General features: G+C 40.7%; 2 protein-coding genes across 2 annotated transcripts; one reads left to right on the top strand and one right to left on the bottom strand.

The window, feature by feature from the left end:
• Positions 1 to 1,301: 1,301 nt before the first annotated feature.
• naalad2 (N-acetylated alpha-linked acidic dipeptidase 2) lies at positions 1,302 to 14,694 on the top strand. Its single transcript, XM_085379527.1, has 20 exons — positions 1,302 to 1,533; positions 2,094 to 2,199; positions 2,673 to 2,859; positions 3,908 to 4,009; positions 4,093 to 4,218; positions 4,420 to 4,500; positions 4,653 to 4,758; positions 5,491 to 5,584; positions 5,756 to 5,851; positions 6,322 to 6,407; positions 6,626 to 6,745; positions 6,825 to 6,907; positions 6,981 to 7,044; positions 7,133 to 7,200; positions 7,301 to 7,392; positions 8,729 to 8,819; positions 12,212 to 12,476; positions 12,584 to 12,665; positions 12,831 to 12,923; positions 14,300 to 14,694. Exons 1-20 carry the CDS (start codon positions 1,452 to 1,454, stop codon positions 14,487 to 14,489), a joined length of 2,214 nt encoding a protein of 737 aa, XP_085235653.1. The 5' UTR covers positions 1,302 to 1,451; the 3' UTR covers positions 14,490 to 14,694.
• Positions 14,695 to 15,379: 685 nt separating this feature from the next.
• Positions 15,380 to 22,412, bottom strand: LOC146653933 (uncharacterized). The gene is made up of 6 exons (XM_085379528.1): positions 22,299 to 22,412; positions 22,130 to 22,221; positions 21,418 to 22,028; positions 16,303 to 16,422; positions 16,140 to 16,202; positions 15,380 to 15,913 (listed from the first exon to the last, which is right to left on the bottom strand). Exons 1-3 carry the CDS (start codon positions 22,357 to 22,359, stop codon positions 21,441 to 21,443), a joined length of 741 nt encoding a protein of 246 aa, XP_085235654.1. The 5' UTR covers positions 22,360 to 22,412; the 3' UTR covers positions 15,380 to 15,913; positions 16,140 to 16,202; positions 16,303 to 16,422; positions 21,418 to 21,440.
• Positions 22,413 to 27,413: the final 5,001 nt, after the last annotated feature.

Raw genomic sequence — 27,413 nt, 5'->3', positions numbered from 1 at the left:
CATCAGAGAACATTTACACCCATAGGTCCCCAGAGGTCTCTGAGGTCATGTGATCAGGTCCTTGTGTATCATCCAAGGCTGAAAACTAAAGCAGACAGTGCTTTTGCAACAGTTGCTCCAAGACTCTGAAACTCCTTCTGAGCTTGGGGATCTTTGGGTTTGATGAACGCTTTCAAAAACAGATAAAAACTCATTTTTTTTAGACTTTTTGTTTTTCAGTTTTTCAGCATTTTGTTGTGAAGCCCTTTGTGATGTTTTTCTTGAAATGTGTTATACAAATAAAACTTTCTTACTTACAGTTTATTAATTATACCTGAACAACAAGTTAAATAAAAAAAAAAAATCAACATCTAAATGCCGATAATTAAATTTGATTCCCAGATAAACAGCTTGTTGAGGAGTCACTGTTGTGGTTTGTGAACTCCTCACATTCCTGAGGGCAGAGAGCCTCCTCCCCACTTCACGCTTCAGCCGACTGCATGAAAGAGCTATCCTATACACCACACAGCTGTTCACAGAGCCAGGAGGGGTCAAGCAGAGCAGAGCATGCAAGTCTTTGCTGTGGGAAAACATGCATGACTATCAATAGCAACAGACAGTGGTCTAATAGGAAATCATGAAATTTTAGCTGATATGGATCTTAAAGTAAATAAACTTGTGCTTAATAACCTGCTTCCCTCTGTAGGAGCTCGGCTCACATTTCAGCAATGTGTAGAAAAGGGATTAAAGCTATCATACCTTTGATTGTGTGACAGAAATGGGTTTCACTAACCTGATTTGTTAGATCCCTCCTTTCTAAATAAAAGCCTCTGTAGCTGGTGAAATGTGCATTTTATTTCTTTTATTTGAGATTAATTACATTTTTATTATTAAAAAGGCCAATATCAGACATTTCCAGGTTTGGTACTTTGATGGAGGTTATGAGAGAGTTCAGAAAGAGCATGCTGGGCTAAAGTTTGTTCAGCTGGATCAGTGTCTGCTGACTAGAAGTGTTCAGTGCCCTACAAATTTCCCCCATGACCGAAAGTGATTTAGTATCTGCTATTCCATTTTCACTCAGCCAACCTCTGCTTTTTTTCTCCACTAGTGTCATTAACCCCCACCCCCCACTAGGAAAACAGTATCCAGAGTGGCTATCTTGTTTTATACTGAGTAATAACTGAGTCAGCACTGGAACAGCCAAGGTGCACGGCACAGCAATCAGCTCACAGGCAAAGCCAAGCATTAATGACTAGTTTCTTCTTTGCATTCCTGTCCAAGTTTTCACTCACCGCCTCTTTCAGTCAGCCACCACACTCCCTCCCTCTCTGTGTATCACACTCCACCTCACTCTGCCATTCCCCCGCTGTGCACTTCTCAAACAAATTACTCTCTATCGCTATCTCTGCAAGCGTGCCCTGTGGAGTCAGTTGTGTCCGTGTGTGGAAAAGTTGGAGCCGTGCCGTTTTAAAATGAGGAAAGAGAGCAGGTGGATTCGGTGGATCAAGTGGATTGTGATTGTGACAGTTTTGTTCGTGCTGGGCTTCTGCATAGGTAAGCTCGTAAAGCCAACCCTAGCTTTATCTGTATACTGATTGATATTGCCTGCGTGCTTTTCTGTTCCTTTTTAATGAAGTCTCTAATGCTATTGGGGGAACAACAGCATAGCTGTCCTGGTATTAATGAAGAAACCAGAGAGAGTTAATTAAATGACTTAAATAAATACACTGCTTAAGGAGATAAAGCTTTTTTTTGTTTTGTTTTTGTGAATTTGTCTAAAATGATTAATGTGAACTGTTAAAGTACTTAGTGCCCTTCGTGATGGCACAGTTTGAAGAGCTTGAGTGTCACCATACTGACAGATTTCACGTCTTTGTGCTCACAGCAGGTTAACACTCACTCCATAAACCCAACGAACCTTACAATATAACATTGGCAACCTTTTGTCAAGCACCAATACAACCAGTATAGTCCATCTATAGCCTTCTATTTCCTCTTTAAACTAACAATTTTAAACACATAACAGTGTGTGTGGTAACAATTCGCTTCTTAAGAGAAGTGATGCCGTTACAACTCACTCAATGCTTGTTTGTGCTCTATTTGTCTATGTGTAGGCTGGTTTGCAAAGCCTTCAAACACACAAAACCACACGGATTCCAGCCATTACCTGAAGGATTTTTTGGAGGAAATGAAGGCAGATAAGATAAGAGAACATCTCAGGTAAAAAGTGATCACCAGTATACTAAATCTGTTGTGTAAATCTGTTTTGCAGTGGTCTCTGTTGACTTTTTGACCCCCTCTGCTCCAATGTTTGTAGTCACACAGCAGTGCTAGTCATGGCGCTGACATCCCACTGACTCACCCAAATCTAACATGGTGTGCCAGGTGGTTTGTTGAGACCTCTGAGGACTCCAGCAAAGTGTACTGAAATCATGCTGGATACTAAATACTTAGTTTTTTATTGTGAAGTCTAGTTTTGATCCAAAGAACCTGAAGGTGAACTATAGCAACATGAACTGTTTCAGTTGAGTGAAAACATCTGGGCATGTGCATCATGTTGCGTTCAAGTGAAATCATGTATCAGCCTTGAATGCATGTAATAATTTTCTTTACATTTATTTTTTATGTATTCAGTTCAAGGTGCTATTCTTCACATAACAGTGCCACTGTAACCATCAGCATCCTCTCCACAGGAAATTTACACAACTCCCTCACCTGGCAGGCACAGAGCAGAACCTGAAGTATGCGGAGCAGATCATGAAAGAGTGGCAGATGTTTGGAATAGACTCAGTGGAGATGGTGCCATATGATGTCCTCTTGTCCTATCCCAATGAGTCACAACCAAATTACATCTCAATTGTTGATCACCTTGGCAATGAGGTACAGTGTGCTGGAAAAATGTGTACTGAAAGTGCATGTTGATGCAACATTGATTCAAAAAGACAGCATGCAAATTGTTGTGCAACCTTTCTATATGATGCATACCTCCCCAAACCTCTACTTGTGTCTGGTGCAATATTTCTGTTTTTATAGCATTAGGATGGAAGTCATAGTCATTTCATTTCATAGTCTGTAAAACAACCATTTTCATGTCTTGTGTTCAGATAGTGGAACCACTTTGGATTCATTTGTACTTCACACAGTGGGACACATTTAGTGACACTAATCCATTTCACCACCTCAAGAATAAAAAGCCTCTTGTGATTTTCCCATGCATTTGAACGTTCAGACCTCTTACTACTTCTCACTGTATCTGGAGAGGTAACAAAGTTGCTGACTGCATGTAGAAAAGACACACAGTAACATATTACTTCAACCCCCCTCTCCTCTCCTCCCCCACCCTTCTGATAGTCTTCACCACAGAAATGCAAGACTTACTTGTTTGAGTCCAAGGTCCTTTTAAGGTCTCGGTGTGAGATAAACCTCTGTGAGTGTCTGATAATGATACAACACAGAAAAACAGTATTGGTGCACTGTTGTATATCAGCTGGTTTGGATGCATTAAGGAGTTTAAAAGCAATCAGAGCAGCTAAATGTCTGAAGCCTGGAAATTATTTCAGGAAGTCAGATTGAGCTTGTACGACAGAGGTGCTTCACACCATAACAAGCAGGAGTCGTGTGGTCCTGTGCTCTATATACATAAGGACCCAAAAGCGTCCAGTTTATACTGTCATCCTTTATTTTCTGCTGTTGGTGTATTTGCTTATGGTTTACATCAAAGGGAGGCTTCTGCTTCTGTGTTGGTTAACTCTGCTCTTTTTTAGATGCTTTGCAATCTAGTCCAGACAACCATTGTCGTGTGTTTTTACTTTTTGACAAGATCAAAGCTGAGTTCACAGCTGACCAGCTTCTGATGGAAGCGAGGAAAGAGTTTCCTCAGCTGTTCTAATCCAGTTTAGTTCAGCCTCGTCTGTCTTTACTCTCTCAGGTTTTTAACACTTCCTTGGCTGAGCCGGTTCCACAGGGTTATGAAGATATTTCCAACATCGTACCTCCATACAGTGCTTTTTCTGCCAAAGGACAGCCTGAGGTAAACAAACATGTGTACACACGAACAATTATAATATTAAAACAGGCACCCGAGGCCTTTGCTTCTCCTTTGTTTCTCTTCAGGGGGACCTGGTGTATGTCAACTATGGTCGCACAGAAGACTTTTCTCAGTTACAAAGGGAGATGGGCATCAATGTGACAGGGAAGATTGTCATTGTCAGATATGGAAAAATATTCAGAGGCAATAAGGTAAGAAAAGTGTTTTCCTGGTAAATTTCAAAATATGCCAAAAATGTTTAAATTTTCATTCATCTTTAAGCGATTAATGCACTCTGTCAGCGTCACATCAGTCATCTGATTATGTGATGACTGGTTGAGAAGAAACATGACACTTTTTCTTCAAAATAACCCACAGCTCCCTCTCTGCCTCTCACCCTGTCTGTCTGCCAGGTGAAGAACGCCGTGTTAGCCAGAGCAAAAGGGATCATTATGTTCTCAGACCCAGCAGATTACTGGGCTGATGGAATCCAGGTGGGAATTTTAAAAAGCCACGATGCAGTGACAATATCTACAAACAACTGCAATTAATTTGTGATTAACCTTTTCTTGAAATCACAGTCTGACCACTGGCACGTCAGGACAAAAATGTAAGAATTAGCATTTTAGAATTTGTTTACTTGCAGCCCTACCCCGACGGCTGGAACCTACCTGGCAGAGGAGTTCAGAGAGGAAATGTTCTCAACCTGAATGGAGCAGGAGACCCGCTCACACCAGGGTACCCTGCTAAAGGTGGGCGCTGCCATGCGCTAGAGTCTGTACTCTCATCATGAGCATGGATGTCATAGTAATTTGGGGCTTTTAATGATTTCTTTGAAGCACCTTTAATGACTTTAAAGAAGAAGAATTAGGTATACAAGTTTTAAGTGATCTTGAATTTTTCTCTAATTCACACAGTTACTCAAACTTTCACGTACAGGGTCAGAAGTATTTAATATATTAACTGTTGCGTAAGTTGGACCCTAACTAGAAACTTTTGGTAGCCATCAACAAGTTTCTGCCATATTTATGACTGGATAATTGACCACTCTCTTATCAGAACTGATCAAGTTCAGTTAAATTTGTTGTTTTTCTTGTATGGGCTATGCTTAAAGGCAGAGTCTGTGCCAAGAAATCAACCAATATCGAGCCAGAATTACACCAGAAAGTTGTTGATGGCCACCAAACGCATCTGGTTGAGGAACAACTTGCTAAGAAACATTTAACCAAATATTAGTGGGGATGTACAGTATATATACTTTTGACCCTATGTGTATAATTTGAGTTTATGATTAGATTAGATTAGATTAGAAAAATCCAAGATATTTTAAAACTTGTGCACATAGTTCTTTTTTGTTAACAGTTCAAAGAAATCATTCAAAGCCCCAAATTACCATAATATTTATGCCCATGAAGACTATAAGTAAACTTCTGACCACTATTCTACATAGAGTTTACCTAACAACATAGTTTCCTCTCCTGCAGAATACACCTACAGATTCAGCCCAGAGGATGGAGTAGGACTTCCCAAAATCCCTGTGCATCCAATTGGCTTCCACGACGCTTTTCGTCTTCTGAAGTATGAATTTTTTTTTTTCCATTTCAAACACTTGGTAATAATGACCAATTTATTAGAGCATTGTTTTCACTTTCACTTCCATCTGGAGTTTAAGGTAACAAATGATACATTTCACTGGAGGCCCCTGGATGACATTGCTAGTGAATTTGTAAATAATTTTTCATGTTACAGTAACATGGGAGGAGAGATTCCACCCAACAATTGGAAGGGAGCTCTGAACGTCTCCTATAGGATTGGTCCAGGCTTTACAGATGAATTTAAGAGCCAGTAAGTTCTTGTCTAAAGCTTAAATCCTTCACATTTTCATACTAAACCCCTTTCCTCTCCCGCTGGCTGTTCTTCCTCTGCCACTTCAGTCCAGTCTCCAGTCTGTTTTTAGTGTTTGTCTCTTCTTTTTGTTGCTCTTGTTCACATTCTGTGACCCAGTGGCATCAAGCCAACTGAAATACAATGGAGGCCTTTGTACCGCCTGTGTGTGAGAGACATAACTAAATGCACACAACAAATCAAATCAGCTGTTCCTAGCAGACCAAAATTTTGAGCTGCAGTTTAAAGTTGTTCTGAGGCCATTCATTATAAAACAAACTTAAATAATAGCATTTTGTGTGTGTTGAAACTTATACCCCAGGCATGATCCCCAGGTTTTTGCACCAGTAATTTCCTGTTAAATTATTTTGGTTTGTTTGTGTCTTAATACCTTTGCATGTATCACTCATTCCTCAATCTGCCTCTCTCAGGAAGGTGCGTATGAACATCCACACTAACAACCAGGTAACCAGAATCTACAACGTCATTGGAAAGATTAGAGGAGCTCAGGAGCCAGGTACCAGAAACCCTTCATTCTGCATCACACAATTAGCATTGACGTGCAGACCGCAGCGTGGATACACAAACAAATTCGATGTCTGCATACAGTACGATATATAGGAATGAAAATACAGCTTGACTTTTGTTTGTCTGTTCAGAGACATTAAAACAGTGACTTAGTGTCTTTTTTATTTAACATCTCTTGCTACATGTGCTGTTGGTGGGTTTGTGTAGACAGGTATGTGATTCTCGGAGGGCACCGCGATGCCTGGGTGTTTGGAGGAATCGATCCCATGTCTGGCGCAGCAGTGGTCCATGAAACTGTCAGGAGTGCTGGCAGGCTGCTAAGTACAGGTATGATTTTCCCAGTGAGTGAATGAAATAATTACTGTATTAATACTCAGGATTCATTGACATCTGTTTGTGTGTGTAGGCTGGAGGCCAAGGAGGACTATAATATTTGCCAGCTGGGATGCAGAGGAGTTTGGACTGCTGGGATCTACAGAATGGGCAGAGGTACCGTATATGCAAATGTACACACACTATATTTAAAACACACAGAATTATCTCACTTCACTCTTCTCGTCAGGATAATGCCAGGCTTCTGCAGGAGAGAGCTGTGGCCTACATCAATGCAGACTCTGCAATAGAGGGTGAGAATGCTTTTCTGTTGAAAAAATGACTTAGTGCCAGGTTGTTTCTGGTTTTATTTGTATGTGTAAATGTCTTTTTAAACTCCAGGTATGTACACTCTGAGGGTTGACTGCACTCCATCACTGCATACTTTGGTGTATGACATCACGAAGCAGGTGGACAGATTTAAACTACCACAGATCTGAGTATATGATGCTTGTCCAAGCATCTTCTTCTGTCGACCCTGAGGTCATCTGTTTTCATGTTTTGGAGCAGATACCCAGTCCAGAAGAAGGAGAAGAGGGAGTATCTCTGTATAAGAGCTGGCATAAGAGGGACAACTGGACAAATGACCGTGATGCACCCAGGTAGAAAGCTACAAAGTTAGACAAAATAGGATAATAAGCATTATTATTAATAAGCAACAGTAAAAAATGTTGCCATTTGGGCACATTGTGTAAGACGCACTAACCGGCCAGAACAGGTATAGCAAATAAATGCATTTAGGCATGTAGACAACCTTCCAAAGCTTAAGTAACTTTGAATGTGGTGTGTTTGTTGGTGTCAGATGGGCTGGTCTGAGTATTTCAGAAACTGCTGATATACTGGGATTTTCCCACACAACCATCTCTAGGGTTTACAGAGGATGGTCCCAAAAAGAGAAAATATGTACTGGGCAGCAGTTCTCTGGGAGAAAGTGCCTTGTTGATTGCAGGGATCAGAGGCGAATGACTGCTTCCAGCTGACAGGAAGGCTACAGTTACTCAGAGCACCATTTTTTACAACCAAGGTATGCACAAGATTCACAATAAATGAATTCTTAATAAAGAAGATGGTCTACGGCAGCAGAAGACCACACCAGATGTGAGTCATGTTAGCTAACAACATGGGGTCACCAAAACTGGACAGTAGAAGATTGGAAGAATGTTTGCTGGTCAGATGAGTCTAAATTTAGCTGTTTGGATGGATGGTAGGGTCAGAAGTTGGTATTAAAAACATGAAATCATGGCTTGATTTGGCCTTTTGTGAACATTTCAGGCTGGTGATGATGTAATTATGTGGGGGACATTATTTTTCGCTTTGGGCTCTTCAGTACCAACAGAGCATCGTTTAAACACCACAGTCTACCTGAGTATTGTTTCTGATCATGCTAATAAAAAAAGGGATTCTGACGGTTGATTCCAGAAAGATAACACTCCATGTTAGAAAGCAACTTTTTCTGAAGACAGAAGGTCAAACTGAGTACTTTGCAAAGTGTACCTTATAAAATGTCCAACGAGTGCATATGCATTCTACTTAAAAGCCGTATCTATTCAGTCTAGTCTTTTAGTGTTTGTAAGTTAGCTTTAACCTCCTAGGACCACATATGTGGACATCACATTTTTGGTTGTCTAGACCAAAATACAAAATTTTGCAGTACAAGGGCCTGATATCCATTTACGAGGACATTATGCTGCTTCTGTTTTATCAAAATTTAAAACAAATATCCTCATTTGTGGCTCTCATTTTTCTTAGAAACAAAAATCAGGTTAAAAAAATCTGCTGATTCTTTGTTTTTACATACATTGGGTCCCAATATGCCCAAATTAAAAAAAAAAATGCATGCCATGGAAGAGTTTGGGTCTTAGGAGGTTAAGTTAAATTTTGAATATGAGGCGTCTCACTCATTTTTCATTTATATGGCTCAATCCTGGTGTTTCGTAGGATCAGTAAACTTGGGTCAGGCAGTGATTTCGAGGCCTATTTTATCCGTCTGGGAATTGCTTCAGGCAGAGCTCGATACACCAAGAACACGGTGAGACATGCTGCACTCCCACATTTATCCATATAGTTATTTGTTTTTACCACAATTAAGGTACACTCAAAAAAATAACTCTTTAAATGAACATAAAAAAATCATGGAAAGAATTTCCACGTGATTAAATTGCTTTATTTTAGCATTATGCAATTCTGTTACTCCAACTTAATGCACTCAAGTTGGATCAACTTAATTAAAGATTGATGAATCAACGTATTTACTGCATTTTGATCCAATATATTTTAATAGTGTTGATCCAACTTAAAGAGTTTTGTTCCAACTCAATTCAGTAGGTTTTCTCCAACTAATTTACTAAATTTGGTCCCAGCTTAAGTTAATTGAGTTGAACCAACTCATACAAATTAAGTTATTCCAACACAAGTCTTTAATGCTAATAGAAAGCAATTTAATCACGTGGAAATTCTTTCCATGATTATTTTAAGTTAATTTAAAGAGTAATTTTTTGGAGCATTTAACAAAGTCTAGAGTCTGGTTAACATACATTTCACTATTACATCTAAAAGGTAAATAAAAATTTGTCATACACATCTTTTTGTTTTCTCCAATTTATTGAATTTATAGCAAATTTCACATAATGTATAAAGAATACATGAAATGCAAGTACAAGTTACATAACAGAAAAAAAGTAGTGGACAAAGTGGAAAGTTAACCTGTTAAAACAATTTTTTAACAACAATGAATGGCTGAAGCAGGTGATTTTTCGATGACCAATACAACTACTTTGAAGGTCAACAGATGCACTTTCAAAAAAGAAAATATCTGCAATTATTTTAGGTTCATGGTCCAGATACATGGTGTAGCTGTTGTAATGGGAACATTTCTCAACGAGAAAATAGTGTTTTGAGAACCTGTACTTTGTGTGCTGTTGGATAGTTCGTGTGCATCTAATTCCATAAGAATCTTCTGCAGGACCTCAAAGGTGTACCTGAGTTCCAGAGGGTAGCTCAGGTTCAGTGAATAGACCAGACCAAGCAACATTGTCACTGCAAAAACTACATTGCCCAACTCACCCATCACTTCCACCCCCTCTAGAACAATCACAACATCCTGAGGGTCATCGCCAGGCTCCGCACCCTCTGACCGAATGACACAGATTCCAAAGACTGTCTCTGCTATGGCAGTGGCGATGCTTTTTATCAACTTCCTGTGACAATAAAACAAACAAAAAAAAGATAATGATTTCTCACTAATGTCCATTGCAAACAGTTTTAAAAGTAAATATCTGTTTTACATTAATGTAAAATACCTAAAAGCTTTATTCATTCAAGCCTTATAATAATGTAAATGTAATCAAAAATGACTGCCCGATATTTTTCCTGACTCATGAGAAGTTCATTCAATACCTCAACAATGTCCTGTCTTTCAAAATCTTGTGATAGGGGTGACTGTGGCACAGGAGGTAGAGCAAGTTGTCTACTGGTTTAATCCCTGGCTTCTCTAATCTGATACTAAAACTATCAATGGGTAACATACTGAACCCCAAGTTGCTCCTGATACATCCATTGAAGTGTAAATGTTACATAAAAATCTTGTATGAATGTGTGTATGAATGAGGTTATTATAATGATATTATAATAATGATAGTATAAAACACTCAAGAATGGTGTGTGTAGTATCCAGTGAGAAACTTAAAGCTCTTACTTTTCCTATTTTAAAAGGTATTTTTTACAGCCACCGGTAATTTATAGGAAAACCCCATCCCCTGAAACTTTTTGTATGTAGTTCAAGCTTATCTTTGATCATCTCCTTAGTTAAGGATACAGGCAAGTTAACATACCAGGTAATTCTTCACCAGCTTCTCAGGATCTTCATTCAGGTACACGCAAAGACCTTTGGCGATGTATTCTCTTCTGATTTCAACAGCATCAGTCTTTATACACAGAGGGGGAAAAAAACAAATATATACGGAAATCCATCTCAACGACCTAGCAGTGGGATTAAAGAGCTTTTAGTTGAATTACCAGGAATTTGTGAGAAATACAGAGGCTATTGTTTTACGGTCTTAATCTTTTCAAATAGTATTTATGCATTTTAGACAAGTCTGTCATTTTAATATTGTTTTGTAATTTGTGTATTAATTTAATCATGCCATACCCCCAATTCAAGAAAGTTTAGATGATGTGTACATAAAATCAGAATGCAATGTTTTCTTGGTCTCAAAACTATATGTCACCTACAAATGAATATATTACATTTTTAACATGGGAATGTGATAATTTTTAAGAAAAATATTAGCTCACCATGAATTTGATGAACTGGCCTGCCAGCTCTCCAGACCTTTCACCACCTGATAAGATTAAACATTTATTATCTTTACAGGAGGGAACTGCAAGTCTCCAAGTTTATTAAGTAGAAAAATATTAAATTTCAAAAAAATTAAAAAACAGGAAAACATATCTGTTCATGTTTTGTCTTTCCTCCTCAGTGTACTAAAAACACATAAATTGTTAAATAAACCACTGTCCATCAGTTGCAACTTACAAACTTACAAATTTCAACAACCCACACGTAAAATGTAAATTTATCACAACAGTCTCTGTGGTAGAGCCAAACTAGCTTATGTGCAGAGGTTAAGTTATAAACAATATCTATATTTGGAGTAGCTAAGTCTTTCATATTAGGCTATCATGCTAGCATGACATTGTGCTATATTCTTGCACTAACGTGTTAGCTAGCTAGAATGGCATAAACAAACAGATTTTTTTTTTAAAAAACAAAAAAACAAATGTGAATAAATAGAACTGAAAAGAATCGACAAACTAATGATACCTTTGTGCAAAAAGTATTTTCATCAAGATGGATGAAGATAGATTCACTCTTACCTTTCCAAGATGACCGTGAAGCAAACCATGTGCTTTCCTGCCTCTTGTTGTTTAGAATCTCACGTGATCTTGTGATATCGCGAGTCTTTAAGGCAGCTAACCACTCTTGTTAGATTTTATCATGTCATATCAACAAGAATAAATTTAAGAGGCGCTAAGTTGGTAAATTTCTTGTAGATCTTATATGATTTTATTACGTTCACCTTAGAAACATAAATTCATTGTGTTCAAATTACATGTTAGAGTGTTGTAAATGCAATAACCACCAAATTTCACTTTTTTGAGTGTATATGGCTATGTGCTTTTGCTGTATTCATAGTGTAAGCGTTTGTATATCCAGAGTTCTTTATATTTGCATTTTTATTTTCTACTACAATGTAAATCTACTGTGTTTTATTCAAGATCGATGTTATTGAAAGTTTGGCTTTACCAAAGGGTGGAGTATCTTAGTGAGAATAAGAGGTGACTGAAGGGTCTTTATTGTAGAGGTTAAGTAACTGTGAGCAAGCATGGACTCATGGTGAAGTATTTTATGTGTCTATTCAGAAAACAGAGCGCTACAGTAGCTATCCAGTCTATCACAGTGTGTATGAAACCTTCGAGATCGTGGAGAAGTTCTACGACCCCTCGTTTAAGAGGCTTCAGGCGGTGGCCCAGGTGAGAGGTGCACTCATCTTCCTGTTGGCTGACTCCCAGCTGCTCCCTCTGGATGTTAATGAGTATGCAGATTCACTGAGGAAATATGCACAGAGCATAGCACAGCTGGCCCAGAAGAACTTAGTGGAAATGGAGATGTATAAGGTGTCATTTGGTGAGTTATGGTCACTGTTAATACAATAATGTCATGACCCAAAGATTGCAGAAGTGCTGTCACAGTATATGTGGTGCACACTTTTTAATTGTATCTATTTTCTCTAGATTCCCTCTTTTCTGCAGTCGAGAACTTCACTGTTGCAGCCAGGGATTTCCACGAGCGCCTTCAGACTCTCAACAAAGCGGAGTACGAATTGTGTTTAACGTGTTAAAAATTTCAGGCGTCTTAATCAAAAGCTTCACTATACTTTTCTGCATGTTTCTACTGTATACAGTCCTTGAAATGTGTCTTGAGACTTGACATGTAGTGAAATTCAGATGGAGGTGTAATAGTATTTTTTTGTATGTGCAGTCCTCTTCAGCTACGAATCATGAATGATCAGCTTATGTACTTGGAGAGAGCCTTTATAGACCCTCTGGGCTTACCTGGCAGACCTTTCTACAGGTTAGTTTCTCACAAACACACAAAAAACATTTTTCTATTTTTTTGCATTGTTTTACAGCTACACCTCAGTATACTGCCCATTAGTTAGCAGCATGGACTGAGTTAGCATTATTATGAGCAGTAAGATTGATCTAGATTAATTCATTTTTTTTAAATTTCACAAATTTTGCAAAACATGTCTGTAGCATTGTATTATTCTTTGAGAATACCTGGGCAGGTGGAGGCAATGCTCTGGGGAGGAGAGGAATGATGGGGAAGATTTAAGCATGTAGTGAAAGAGGACATGCAGTGAGGTGGTGTGACAGATGAGGATACTAGAGATGGAGGCAGAAGGAGGCAGATGATCTGCTGTTGTCACCCCTAAAGGGAGCAGCCAAAAGAAGATTTCTTAAAACTAATACATCACAAAGCAGTAGTCTATGCAGTAGCAACGTTTTTAAATTGCAGCTTCTCAAGATTGAGCAGCCTTGTTAGTGTTGTCACCACCTTACTGTGGCTGCTTAGAACAGAATGATTTATTTCTTTGGTTTACATTTACAAGGCATAACATGTGAAACTACGAAGCATTAAATTGAGAAAACAGCTATTATGAGAAAAGTGTAACAGTCATTGCATCTCATTGGGCTTTCTGGGATGTCCACTTCACCCTCTATTTCTGTGAATTTAAACATAGTGCAGCTCAGCTCTATGGTTTACCGATCCAGTCTCAAAGTACACTTTGGGATGGGCTCCTATGTCATATGAGTCTCCAATAAAACACTTGTGCTACTGGGTACCTCACAAGACAGATAATCTTTAAAACTGCTTCGTCTGTGGTCCTTGTCACTGAATATATTCTGTATCTATGCTGTACATTAGAAAATTTCACTCTTTTCTAAATGTGATATTTTAAACCCAAGACTAGCCAAGTTTACCTTGGTTTAGTCATCCTATGTGTGCATTTAACAGTAAAAAGAAAATGCTAAATGGCACAAATACTGTGTAGTAGTTTCTAGATTTTTTAGAAGTATTTATAAATTCTGTCATGTGATGTTTTCGTGCAGACAGCTGTCACTCTTTTTTATAAACATTCATAATTATATTTTAATAATTACACGATAACTACAGTGTCCTTCAGACTCTTGGCTCCTGAAACAAATTTTAAATATTATTTTGATCCTTTTAAACTGTATGCATGACTGCTTCTCAGATTTATACATTTGAAAACACAGCTGACTGTGAGAGGCAGTAGATGTCAAGACTCTTGTCCTCTTTACTTGTTCCCACTCTTGAACTTCTTTTTTTCAAAAATAGCACCCATGTATTTCTCTTGAAATACCAGTGAGTGCATTCCCCTAACGATACACTTCCATTTAATTCATCTGTTCTATTTTCAGGCACGTGATTTTTGCTCCCAGCAGCCACAATAAATATGCAGGGGAGTCTTTCCCTGGGATCTATGATGCTTTATTTGACATTCAGAACTCAGCTGACCCAGCAAAGGCCTGGGAGGAAGTCAAGCGTCAGATCAGCATAGCAGCTTTCACTGTCCACGCTGCTGCCATGACCCTCACACCGCCTGCATGAAGACAATATAAAAATGTGTAATTAATTTGACAATTATAAGATCTCCAGTTCAACACACATGGGAATCCATGTTTATCTGGATGTTTTCCAGAACACCTAGACCTGCAGAACAATGTGAAATGCTTCATCAAAGCTTGAGAAATCTTTGTACTTTTTCAGGTTTCTGTTTTATGATGTGGCTCCACAAATAAATCTGTTTTTTTAATGTTTTGTAATAATATTTGTGATTACAAGTCCACTCAACTCTTCACATGTGGGCACAAAGATCACTGATTTTAGTTATGCACGCAGATTTTTTTGACAAATTTACTCAAATGAAAGGTACACAGCAAAGTTTATTGCATGATAAAATGATCTCATGTTGTGGAAACACTGTCAAACATTTATCCTATGTTTAAAACGCTGAGCTGTCAAAGTTATGACATACAAGGGATGACATTACGAGGCAATGAAGCCCAGACATTCGAACAGTTGTAAAAAAAAAAAAAAAAAGCTTAAGTGACAATCAGGAAAAGTTACAGTGTAAAGGCAAAAATATGACAATAATTTCACAAATAATAATATAAAATATAATCCATACAGTTAGGGTGAATAAATCTGATACTGTGTTAACTGGAAACAACATTGGTGTTCTTACACTCATAAATATCTTTTGTGACTTCTTTGTGTGATTTTTGTATAAGGACACCTAAAGAGAATGCACAGAAATAACACATGAATTCCATATTGTGGAGGCTGACAACAACACATACTCATTAGAGAAAAATGTCTTGATGCATGCTCAATCATCCAGGTAAGGAAATCCGGTGGGAGAAACATTTTGAGTCACTTATCCAAGTGACTTGATAAGTGACTTATCAAGTCACTTGGATAAGTGACTCGAAACTTATCCAAGTGACTTGAAATGTTTCTGCCACTGAAAACGCTAAATCCAGATGAACAGAATCAATCTTTTTGGGATTAGAGAAAAATATCAAAGAGATAACTTAAGACTAAAATTGATTCATCCATGTGGCTAGATAAATAAGCTGCCTAACCACAGTTATATCCCTTAAGCCTTGATTAAAGCTACAGTACATTGCCAGTGTTAGTGCAAGGTTTGAGGTTTCATCTGTTTACTTTTAATAAAAGGTCTGACATTAAACATTTGATTTAAAAGGAGGTCAAGTGAAAGAAATCAGATTTGCCACAGTGACACTACTGAAGGGAAGGACAGACACACAGGCGACAAAAGACTAAAGAGGGGAACAAGCTGGAAGTGAGCTCTGAGTGTCCTATGTGTGATTGGTGTCCTCCTGTTCCTGATTCTGTGGCAGGGAGGGCAGGTCCAGACGGGCCCATGTGATTGGTTCAGCCTTCTTAAGAGACACCTCCATCTTAGAAGCCAACAGGTTCACCGCACTGTTTTTTTTTACCTCCACAGCCTGATAGGATCAAGAAAAGGGATGGCGTCTTTTAGGTTTTTAATTCTATTTTATATCGTTACTACCACTGGAGGGCGCCAAATGTGTAACTTTCCAAAAACATGTGCTGCTATATTAATATTAATCATTTAACAATAGTCAAAGTAAAATCAACAGTGATCATGCAATACAGCTTAATATTAAAGCACAAACAAAGTTTATAATGAAACGTAAGGTGGTCACTTACCCCCCATAAAATGATCTTCTGTTCAAACTCTTTATCTCCTTCAAACATTACATGAATGTTCACCTGGGACAATCAGAGAATTACTTATTACCAACATTAGTCATAATTAGAGATATGATGGGGTGTATATGTGAGAGGTAGAACATGTCTTTGTGGTTTCTACCGTGGTGCTGTTGGCCTCGACATAACTGAGCTCTGGCAAGGAGTTCTTTGCATAGATGGAGATGATAACTTGACTGCCGGTCTGGTGCCAGTCAAATCTACACGGCATCACCGTCGTCCCCTGGAGATAGAGAGAGTCAGAGAAAGACAAGATGATCATCATCAGGAAACTATAACATTTGTTAACGTGAAAAATTTGCATTTCCTGTGAAAATGCAGTGTGGATGCTTTAAGCTGAAGCTGTCTGCAAAAACTAGCTGAAAAAGCTGAAAAGTTGCAGAAATTGTAAAAACTTTGCAGAAGCAAAAGAAGTTTGCTAAAATGGAATAATTTAGCAGAACTGCAATATCTTAGAGGAAACATAATACTTGGCAGAAATACAATAGCATAGCAGAACTTTGCAGAAATATTGTAACTTACCAGAAACATGATAACTTCTCAAAAATACAAGAATTTAGGAGAAATAGTGTAAGATAACAGAAAGAATATATTTAGCCAAAAATACTTAAACATTACGGAAACACTATGATTTAGAAAAATAGTACAAGATAGCAGAAATACTGTGATTTACCAGAGACACTGTGATGAACTATGAATATTGTAATTTTAAATTAATACTATGTTTTAGCACAAATACTATAATTTGACAGAAATACTATCATTTGGCAGAAATACTGTTTCAGCACAAATACTCTGGTTTAGCACAAATATTATAACATAGCAGAAATACAATTATATAGCAGAAATGCTATATTTAGAAAGAAAAATATAATATAGTAGAAATAGTATGATTTAGCAGAAATACTGTATTTAGCACAAGTACCAAAAAGTAGCAGAAATACTATGATTTAGCAAAAATACTATGATTGAGCAGAAGTACTAAGATGTAGTAAAAGTACTTTGATTTAACAGAAATACAATTATGGAGGAGTAATACTTTAAAATGGGAGAAATATTGATACACACGCACATACACAGAGCCTAAAGGGAAGAGTATTTGTGCCATGGAGTGTTAACAAGAATGTGAGGTCCATATTAGAATAGCTGGTAAAATCATAAAAGTTTGCAGAATTGTAATAAATGATGAATATGAATTACTGGTCTGTGACAGTGTATTAATTTGTAGGGAAAAAAATGTTGACAAGGTGGAATCGAACCCACGACCTTTGGTTTGAAGACCCGTGTCATTACCAACTGCGCCACTGGGAAAGAGAGCGGGCATTTTGAAAAAATAGGACAATGAGCAGTCAGAATTAGATCGCGGTGAGAGGCGAAAAACGCTGTTTTTTGGAGTTACAAAACGTTGTGTAACCCAAAAACTAGGTGGATTGAAGCATAGTTCTTGTACTGGGTGAATCAGCGGACTTTGGTGTACTTTGACTGCGATTTTCATTGCTCTTTGTATCTCAGTCGCGGAGATATGACGAGAGAGGAAACGGAAGACCTCAGATATGATTGGCTGGCTGGGAAGCCGTGCAGGCCCTGATATGTGCATTTGAATGTCTGAGTCCTCACAGAGGATTGGCTCCCTGGGGACCTGGCAGAAATATATAGAAATACTATGTTAAGCACAAATCCTATAAAAAGCAGAAATACTATGTTAAGCACAAATCCTATAAAAAGCAGAAATACTATGTTAAGCACAAATCCTATAAAAAGCAGAAATACTATGTTAAGCACAAATCCTATAAAAAGCAGAAATACTATGTTGCCTCCACCTGCCCAGGTATTCTTTGAGAATACCTGGGCAGGTGGAGGCAATGCTCTGGAGAGGAGAGGAATGATGGGGAAGATTTAAGCATGTAGTGAAAGAGGACATGCAGTGAGGTGGTGTGACAGATGAGGATACTAGAGATGGAGGCAGAAGGAGGCAGATGATCTGCTGTTGTGTTTTGGAATTTGCATGTGTTTTGGATTTTGCAAGTGTTTTGGATTTTGCAAGTGTTTTGGATTTTGCAAGTGTTTTGGATTTTGCAAGTGTTTTGGAGTTTGTACGTGTTTTGGAGTTTGTACGTGTTTTGGAGTTTGTACGTGTTTTGGATTTTGCATGTGTTTTGGAGTTTGTACGTGTTTTGGAGTTTGCATGTGTTTTTTAGTTTGCAAGTGTTTTGGAGTTTGTACGTGTTTTGGATTTTGCAAGTGTTTTGGAGTTTGCAAGTGTTTTGGAGTTTGCAAGTGTTTTGGAGTTTGCAAGTGTTTTGGAGTTTGCAAGTGTTTTGGATTTTGCATGTGTTTTGGAGTTTGTACGTGTTTTGGAGTTTGCAAGTGTTTTTTAGTTTGCAAGTGTTTTGGAGTCTCTACGTGTTTTGGAGTTTCTACGTGCTTTGTCTCTAGGGGCCACCGTAAATTAAGTTCCATCTTACTATATCTTCCTTTATTTTTTTGTATAAGGGTAGGTAGTTCTGTTCAAATAATTTTGTAAGATCTTTCGGTAAATTTATGCCTAAATATTTAAAAGACTCCGTTTGCCATACCAGGGGATAACTACATTTTATTTCTTCTGGTGGGCTATAATTATATGAGAGTAGCTGGGTTTTACCTATATTAATTTTATAGCCTGATAATTGGCCGTATTGTTCAAATGATTGCATCAGTTTGGGTAAAGAATATGTTGGGTGTCCAAGGTAGACCAAAATGTCATCCGCATAGCAAGCCAGTTTATATTGCATCCCTTTGATAGAAATTCCCTTAATGTCTTCGTTTTGCCTAATGAATTGAGCTAGTGGTTCCAAGTATAATGCGAAAAGTAACGGTGACCATGCACAGCCCTGTCTAGTGCCCCTTTTTAGGGTAAAACTGTTAGATAGGCATCCATTAATTTTAATCCTGGCTGTAGGATTATCGTATAGTGCTTGTATAGTTTTAATAATCGTATCATGAAAGCCAAATTTATATAATACCCTGTAAAGGAACTTCCAGTTGACGGAATCAAAGGCTTTTTCAGCATCTACACTCATCACAATTGCTTTGATTTTATGTTTTTGTATATGGTCCATAATATGTAGTGTCTTTTGTATATTGTCCTGTGTTTGGCGTTGATGTATGAAACCAGTTTGGTCATTACATATCAATGTTGGTAGGAACTCTTCTAGCCGTTTGGCCATGATAGATGTGAAAAGTTTATAGTCCACATTAAGAACGGAGATTGGCCTGAAAGATCCACATTCCATTTTATCTTTGCCTTCTTTTGGTATAACTGAGATAATTGCCTCCTTCCAGCTGGGGGGCATTTGTGCCTTTTTCAAGACCCAATTCAATGTAGGCAATAAAACAGGTATCAGTTCCTTTTTAAATTCTTTATACCACTCTGCCGTGTAACCATCTGGTCCTGGTGATTTACTTAATTTAAGCCTATTAATTGCAGCTTTTAATTCTTCTTCAGTTATGTTCATTATCATTGTTTGATTTTGTTCTTCATCTAAAGTGGGTAAGTCTAGAGGGTTCAGGAAGCTATCAATCTGAGCTTCAGTCCCGCCAGGGGCTTCAGAGTATAGGGTTTTATAGAATCTTTCAAAGGCTTCCTGTATTTCATTTAATTTATTTTTTATCACTTTTGTACTTAGGTCCCTAATTTTATAAATTGTATTTTCCGCTGTCTTTTTTTTCCAATTTCCACGCCAATATTTTGGTAGATTTAATGCCACTTTCATAGTGTCTCTGTTTCAAAAACATTAAATCTTTCTTGATTTCTTGTGTGGCTAGATTGTTAATTTCATTCCTAATGTTTTTGATTTCCCTTAATATATCCTGTGCTGAGTCCCTTTTATGTCTTCTTTCTAGTTCCTTTAGTCTCTTATTCAACTCCTCTAGTTTTCTATTCTTATCTTTTTTCCTAAATGAAGTTATTGCTATAATTTTCCCTCTTAGTACCGCCTTCAAAGTATCCCATAGTATGGGAGGTGGTACTTCTCCGGTATCGTTGAACTCTAAGAAGAGACTAATTTCTGATTTAATTTGTGCCTTAAAAGGCGAATCATTCAACAGACTTGAGTTCAATTTCCATGTATTATTTTTTAACCGTAGGTTAAAATCAATGGATAAGTATATTGGTGCATGGTCACTTATATCTATCGTCCCAATTCCACAAGTATGTATTTTATCCTTATCTTTACTAAATGTTATGAAATAATCTATCCTTGTATAAAGAGAGTGTGGAGCAGAGTAGTAAGTATAGTCCCTTCTATTAGGAAAAAGGTCTCGCCATATGTCAATTAATCCTACCTCCTCAAAAAGTGCATTCACTTTGATATATGGGGATTTCCTATTATACGTTTTCCTGCTAGACGAGTCTAATTTTGGCTGTAGGTGTATATTTAAATCCCCTCCACAGATCAAAAGGCCTTCTGTTTCTGTTACCATAATATTAATAATCCTTTGGAAGAAACTAATATCACTCTCTGGCGGGGCATAAACATTTAAAAGGGTGATCAAATTCCCATCTATTTTTCCTTTTACTAGAATAAATCTGCCCTCTTTATCACCCATTTCAGATACTTTTTCAAAGTTTAATTTGCTTGAAATAAGGATTGCAACTCCTCTCCTATGTCCTGATTTGTATGAAGAAAAAAACAAATTAGTAAAACCCATTCTCTTTAATTTTACATGCTCCTTATCTGTCAAGTGGGTCTCCTGTAAGTAGACTATATGGGCTTGTTCTGCTTTCACTTTAGTTAGGATTTTAGTACGTTTAATTGGATTTAACAGCCCATTAACATTGAAAGATAGAAATTTTACTTTATCACTAGCCATATGTAATCAACGTATGTCCATGGAACAAATAAAATGAAACTTATCAGATCTACTCCCTAAACAAACAAAGATATCAAACATAAATAACAAGTACAGAAAAAAGACTGTGGTTCCAAGGCTGGGGTCTCTAATAAGTGACCCTGGGTAGAGCTAGAAAAAGCGTCTAGCTGTGAGGGAAAGCCTCTCCCATATATGGGCTGAGGGCCCCCGCCATGGCACTTGAGGCGGAAGAAAACAAAGTCGTTGTTCATTACACGGAAAGTGTGTCTTTATGCATCCCTCGCTTATATCTATATAATCTCATCCAATTGGGGTAGAGATATACACACAAACATCTTGAAATATATATAACACCGCGTATTTTTACCTCATTTTAAAGCCCAACAGTACTTATAACTCCTCTGACGAGGGTATGATCTGTCTTCTGAAGGTTCGCAGTCTCGCCCTGATATCTTTCTCTCGCTCGTCGTCTGTCCCTCGCTGAGTTGATCCTCTCATTGTTTCCCAGGCGGTACGGGACAGCTGCTCGACCAGACTCTCCTTCGATGTAGTCACATTAACTGGAAGCCCTCTGTCCTTCATGTCTGTAGTCGCCTCCTCCGCCGTCTGATACAGACATGTTCCATCCTCATAAAACACTCGTAGTTTTGCCGGGAACGGAGTATGGAAGCGGATATTTTTCTGCTTTAACACCCGCTTCGCCTCTACGTACTCCTTTCTCTTCTGCAGTACTACTGGAGGGTAATCATGGTCAAAGAATATTAATTTCCCATTCAGAAAAACTTTCTTCTTTTCCCAAGCTCTACGTAGGATCTCTTCTTTAACCCTATAGCGGCGAAATTTGACTATTATTGATCGCGTTTTATCTTGCCTGTCTCCGGCGGGTCTTGATGCCAACGCCCGGTGTGCTCTCTCGATGCCAAACTCCACAGTAGGTGGAGCACGCAGCTTGGCCTTCTTATGCAACAGGTCATACACCTAAATAAAAATAAATGTCTAGTTTGCTATATGGATTAATTGAACACGTGGATTCAATAGATATCTTCTGAGTGAAGGGTGTTCCCTTCACGTCTTCCTACCTTGCCGTTGTAAATCTCAAAGAAGCTGACGTAGGCAGAGAGATCCAAATTAGCATACCTCCTGTGGTGGAGGTAGGCAAAAACATCCTGGGCTAGAAGTGAATAGACTCAAATTATGACAAAGTCTGTTTTTTTGTACAAAATCCAGTTGTTTCATTTAAGGTCCTACCTGCTAATGCGTAGATGCCTTTAGCACTGTTCTGCTGCTTCCCTGTGAAATCACCTCCCATTGTCTTAAAAACAAATAAAGACTTTGAATAAATTCCACATTTGCAAAATTGTGCTTCAACCCCCCCCCCCCCCCCCCCCCCCCAAAAAAAACATCAATCTCCTTTTTATTAATCTCTACAATACACAAGAGTATCGGAGTTAGTGTATAAACATGGCAACTGTTTTCTCTCCCTTAATTACTCCTTTATATTCAGATGATAGAATAGAGAATCTACAAATTATTCCTGACCTACCCTGCTTGTTAAAGGGCCGCTTGCGAACGCACACACAAATCCTTTGGGGCTCAATCTTAAAAAAGGCAAGAGATGTGCAGAGAAATGACTGTGCTACAGTTTGCAAAGCTACAATAAAACTTTCTGGATGGAACATTGTAAGTCCATGTTCAAACCTACCGTTTCAGTAGTTGATAAGGGTGTGATTTCCAAAGTCGCTCTGAAATCCTGAATCATCTCAAAGAACTTCTGGTTGGCCCGGGAACCTTCCAGAAACTATAAAGACAAGCAAACAAAAGGTACTGTAACAAAATGAGGAGTAGTTTTGCTCATGTTTAAAACAATTTACATTATAAAATAAAAAAATAAAAAAAGAATAATGGTTGAAGAAATCTTTCACCTTTCCCCTCTTGGTTTGCATATCTGGGGGCTTTATAACACAAGAGAGCCTTTTATTGCCTTTGTTCAACTCCATGGGAGCCACAGATTTCCTCCTGCCTAAAATGTGAAAAAACAAACAAACAATATACACACTTAATATACGCACACACACACACACACACACACACACACACAGAAATAAATAAATGAGATGTTAACACCTAATACCAATAAAATGGGTTACATACCTCTAACTGTGGATGGAGTAGGCATTTTCTCTGTCACGGTTTGCGGGGGCAAGCCGTGTGGAATATATATAGGACCAAAAGGCGGCAGCTCTGGTGCAGGTGAGTGTTTATTAACAACAAAAATGCAAACAACAAAGGCGCTAGGAACATGAAACTGAAACCTAAACTGGGTAAACTAACAACACAAACCAAGAATGACGGTGCAGGGAGGTCCGGGGAAATACATACAGGGAGACCGAGGGGAAACAACACAGACGAACCAGCAACTACTATGACAGAAGACACAACTTAAATACACTCAGAGAACACAGGGGGATTACATACAGGTGGGGACACAGCTGGGAGTAATTAACATGACGAGACTAGGGAGGCAAACTGAAAACACTCACATAAGACACAGACCTTCACAATAAAACAGGAACTTACACATGAAAGGACACAAACTAAGAAACGCGGACTAGATACAGGAACACACGGGCAGAACAGAGTAAACACTAACCAGAGGAAGAACAGAACCAAAATCGCGAAGAGAAAACACAAAACGCTGGGTCAAAAGGACCCAGGATCATGACAGTACCCCCCCCTCAAAGGCTGGCTCCAGACAGCCCAACAAGAAACAAAACAGCCAGAAAAAACAGAAAACAACCCGACCAGGGCGGGCGGCGGGGGACCCAGGAAGGAGGGCTCGAAGCAAAACAAAACCGGAGCACCAGAAGGCCAAAAGACAAAAACAAAAAAACGAGCCCAAAACCAAAAGAAACGAAGCACACCAAAACACAGGAAAAAAAAAAAAAAAAACAGAGTCCAAAACAGAAGAGTTCAGGGGGCCGACAGCACAGGAGTCCAAAACAGTTCGGGGGGCCGGCCAGGGGGCCAACAGCACAGGAGTCCAAAACAGTTCGGGGGGCCGACCGTGCGGACGGCAACGGCGGCGACGTGGATACAGTTCGGGAGGCCGGCCGTGCGGAAGGCAACGGCGGCCACTCAGGCGATGGCGGTCTGGGGGCCGGCCGTGCGGGAGGCAGCGGCGGCCACTCAGGCGATGGCGGTCCGGGGGCCGGCCGTGCGGGAGGCAGCGGCGGCCACTCAGGCGACGGCGGTCCGGGGGCCGGCCGTGCGGAAGGCAGCGGCGGCCACTCAGGCGACGGCGATCAGGGGGCTGGCTGCGCGGAAGGCAGCGGCGGCGCCCAAGTGTCAGGCGCACCGGCCGAGGCTTGGAGGGCACAGGACCAGGCGACGCTGAAGCAGAGGCAGGACCAGGCGTAGCAGAAGCACAGGCAGAGGCAGCTGGACCAGGCGTAACAGAAGCACAGGCAGAGGCAGCTGGACCAGGCGTAACGGAAGCACAGGCAGAGGCAGCTGGACCAGGCGTGGCGGAAGCACAGGCGGATGCAGCTGGACCAGGCGTGGCGGAAGCACAGGCGGATGCAGCTGGACCAGGCGTAGCAGAAGCAGAGGCCGCAGGACCAGGCGTAGCAAAAGCAGAGGCCGCAGGACCAGGCGTAGCAAAAGCAGAGGCCGCAGGACCAGGCGTAGCACAGGCAGAGGCAGCTGGACCAGGCGTAACAGAAGCACAGGCAGAGGCAGCTGGACCAGGCGTAACGGAAGCACAGGCAGAGGCAGCTGGACCAGGCGTGGCGGAAGCACAGGCGGATGCAGCTGGACCAGGCGTGGCGGAAGCACAGGCGGATGCAGCTGGACCAGGCGTAGCAGAAGCAGAGGCCGCAGGACCAGGCGTAGCAAAAGCAGAGGCCGCAGGACCAGGCGTAGCAAAAGCAGAGGCCGCAGGACCAGGCGTAGCAAAAGCAGAGGCCGCAGGACCAGGCGTAGCAAAAGCAGAGGCCGCAGGACCAGGCGAGGATGAAGACTCTGATGAGGCCAGACCAGACGAGGATGAAGACTCTGATGAGGCCGGACCAGACGAGGATGAAGACTCTGATGAGGCCGGACCAGGCGACGCCGAAGCGGCCGCAGGTGGCGGCTGGACAGGCTCCTTGGGCCCTCCAGCGGAGACAGGAGGTTGAACGGGCCCCTCGGACCCTCCAGCCGACGAGGCATGAGGCTGGTGTGGTTCTTCGGAACCACCAGCTGACGAGGAAGGCTGCTGGACGGGCTCCTCGGGCCCCCCAGCAGAAACAGGAGACAAAGGCCGGAGCGGTCCCTTGGACCCTCCAGCGGAAACAGGAAACAAAGACCGGAGCGGTCCGTCGGACCCTCCAGCGGAGACACAAGACGAAGGCTGGAGCGGTCCCTCGGATCCTCCAGCGGAGACACGAGACGAAGGCTGGACGGGCCCCTTGGACCCTCCAGCAGAAGCCATCACAAAGCCCGCAGGCATGGAGTCCACTGGCAGACATGAAGGAAATGGGTGCTGTGCTGAGCACTGGCCCTGCTCAGACAGCACTGACACGGGGCACTTCCCAGGTGGCTGCTTAAACTCCAGGGGTCCAGAATCAGCCGAGGACTGGGACCTAGCCTCTGGGGAAGCCCTGGAGCGGCAAACAGTGCCAATGGCGGCTGAACCAGGAAAAGCACCTTGAGGTGAAATTAAACTTTCTCCCTGCACGGAGTGAATGAGTGAAGCCGATGATACTGGAGCCAGAGCTACTGGGGCCTGCGCTACAGGCGGCACTGGAGCTACTGGGGCCTGCGCTACAGGCGGCACTGGAGCTACTGGGGCCTGCGCTACAGGCGGCACTGGAGCTACTGGGGCCTAGAGTGGCTGCGGGGGAGGTGATATGCTGTTCACAAAGTCATCTGCCGCACAGAACACCGCCCCTGAATGAACAGTCATACAGTCCGCAAATGGAAAACAGTCCTCACTCACCACAGCCGGCGAATTAGAAGTCCGAACGTCCAGCTGTGGGGTGGCGCGCTTGCGGCGCGATCGGCGTCTCCTCCCCGCAGACGGCTCCGACGGGCCGGGCAAGATCGCATCCGGCGAGTCGGGCAGCGAGGCAGGAGTGGCTGAGAGAAGGTGGGGTGTGTGCCGGAGAAAAGCCTGTATGGTCGGAGGTAGTGAATTTAGTAGCCATGGCAGGCCGGAAAAGAGCCGTTGTAGCCGACCTTCCACGGCGCGGCGAAGCTCGTGCGGAGGATTCTCCAGCCACAGCCCGAGGAGGATCTCCACATTGTAGCCGATGTCATCCTGGAGCTCCTCGGACGGATTGACTGCCGCTGGGTCCATGGTGGCTGGTTCGTTCTGTCACGGTTTGCGGGGGCAAGCCGTGTGGAATATATATAGGACCAAAAGGCGGCAGCTCTGGTGCAGGTGAGTGTTTATTAACAACAAAAATGCAAACAACAAAGGCGCTAGGAACATGAAACTGAAACCTAAACTGGGTAAACTAACAACACAAACCAAGAATGACGGTGCAGGGAGGTCCGGGGAAATACATACAGGGAGACCGAGGGGAAACAACACAGACGAACCAGCAACTACTATGACAGAAGACACAACTTAAATACACTCAGAGAACACAGGTGGGACACAGCTGGGAGTAATTAACATGACGAGACTAGGGAGGCAAACTGAAAACACTCACATAAGACACAGACCTTCACAATAAAACAGGAACTTACACATGAAAGGACACAAACTAAGAAACGCGGACTAGATACAGGAACACACGGGCAGAACAGAGTAAACACTAACCAGAGGAAGAACAGAACCAAAATCGCGAAGAGAAAACACAAAACGCTGGGTCAAAAGGACCCAGGATCATGACATTCTCAGGTTCATCATTTTGCTTTATGGCCTCAGGAACAAAAGGCTGCAAAGTCGCTGGTTGTGTATCATTCTTTTTACGCTGCTGATTCAGAATTACTAGATGACAAAAAACAAATATAATTCAGATTTAACAGAAGGAAAAGACCAAAATATTTCTTCATACATTTAAAGTACTCAGAAACTTATTCAAATACATTTTAACAGGTACATGATATGACTTTGTACCCTGCAGATAACCAAATGAATATGGCATGGTCACCAACAACAACATGTTGTTAAATGAAACAGATGTGGCACTGTTATGATTTTTTAAAATGCATTATGCATTTTTAAAAAAATCTTTTTGCTTTCTGTTTTAAATGAATAAGTAAATCACAACCAACCAGAGTTTTTGAGGACTGATGATGGTGGGGGCTCGGGATGTATGGTTTCTGGGTTAGCTGAAAAGGATTCTGTAGCTGAGACTGGTCCTTGAACAGAAC

The sequence above is a fragment of the Rhamphochromis longiceps genome, linkage group LG14 (assembly GCF_057381845.1).
Source record: "Rhamphochromis longiceps isolate RC_006_pf linkage group LG14, R_longiceps_female_GT1.1, whole genome shotgun sequence".
Classification (NCBI taxonomy): Eukaryota; Metazoa; Chordata; class Actinopteri; order Cichliformes; family Cichlidae; genus Rhamphochromis; species Rhamphochromis longiceps.
The sequence above is the reverse complement of the archived record's forward strand: the minus strand, read 5'-3'. Positions and strand labels throughout refer to the sequence as shown.

Excerpts from the sequence above, each read along its gene's own strand:
- LOC146653933 (XM_085379528.1), bottom strand. The coding sequence starts at position 22,359 with ATGGGAGGTGATTTCACAGGGAAGCAGCAGAACAGTGCTAAAGGCATC. Across the intron at positions 22,222-22,298 it reads AGGCATCTACGCATTAGCAG|CCCAGGATGTTTTTGCCTAC; the intron begins GTAGGACCTTAA and ends ATTCACTTCTAG. Across the intron at positions 22,029-22,129 it reads TTGAGATTTACAACGGCAAG|GTGTATGACCTGTTGCATAA; the intron begins GTAGGAAGACGT and ends ATTTTTATTTAG.
- naalad2 (XM_085379527.1), top strand. The coding sequence starts at position 1,452 with ATGAGGAAAGAGAGCAGGTGGATTCGGTGGATCAAGTGGATTGTGATT. Across the intron at positions 6,408-6,625 it reads TAGAGGAGCTCAGGAGCCAG|ACAGGTATGTGATTCTCGGA; the intron begins GTACCAGAAACC and ends GGGTTTGTGTAG. Across the intron at positions 12,666-12,830 it reads CAGACTCTCAACAAAGCGGA|TCCTCTTCAGCTACGAATCA; the intron begins GTACGAATTGTG and ends TTGTATGTGCAG.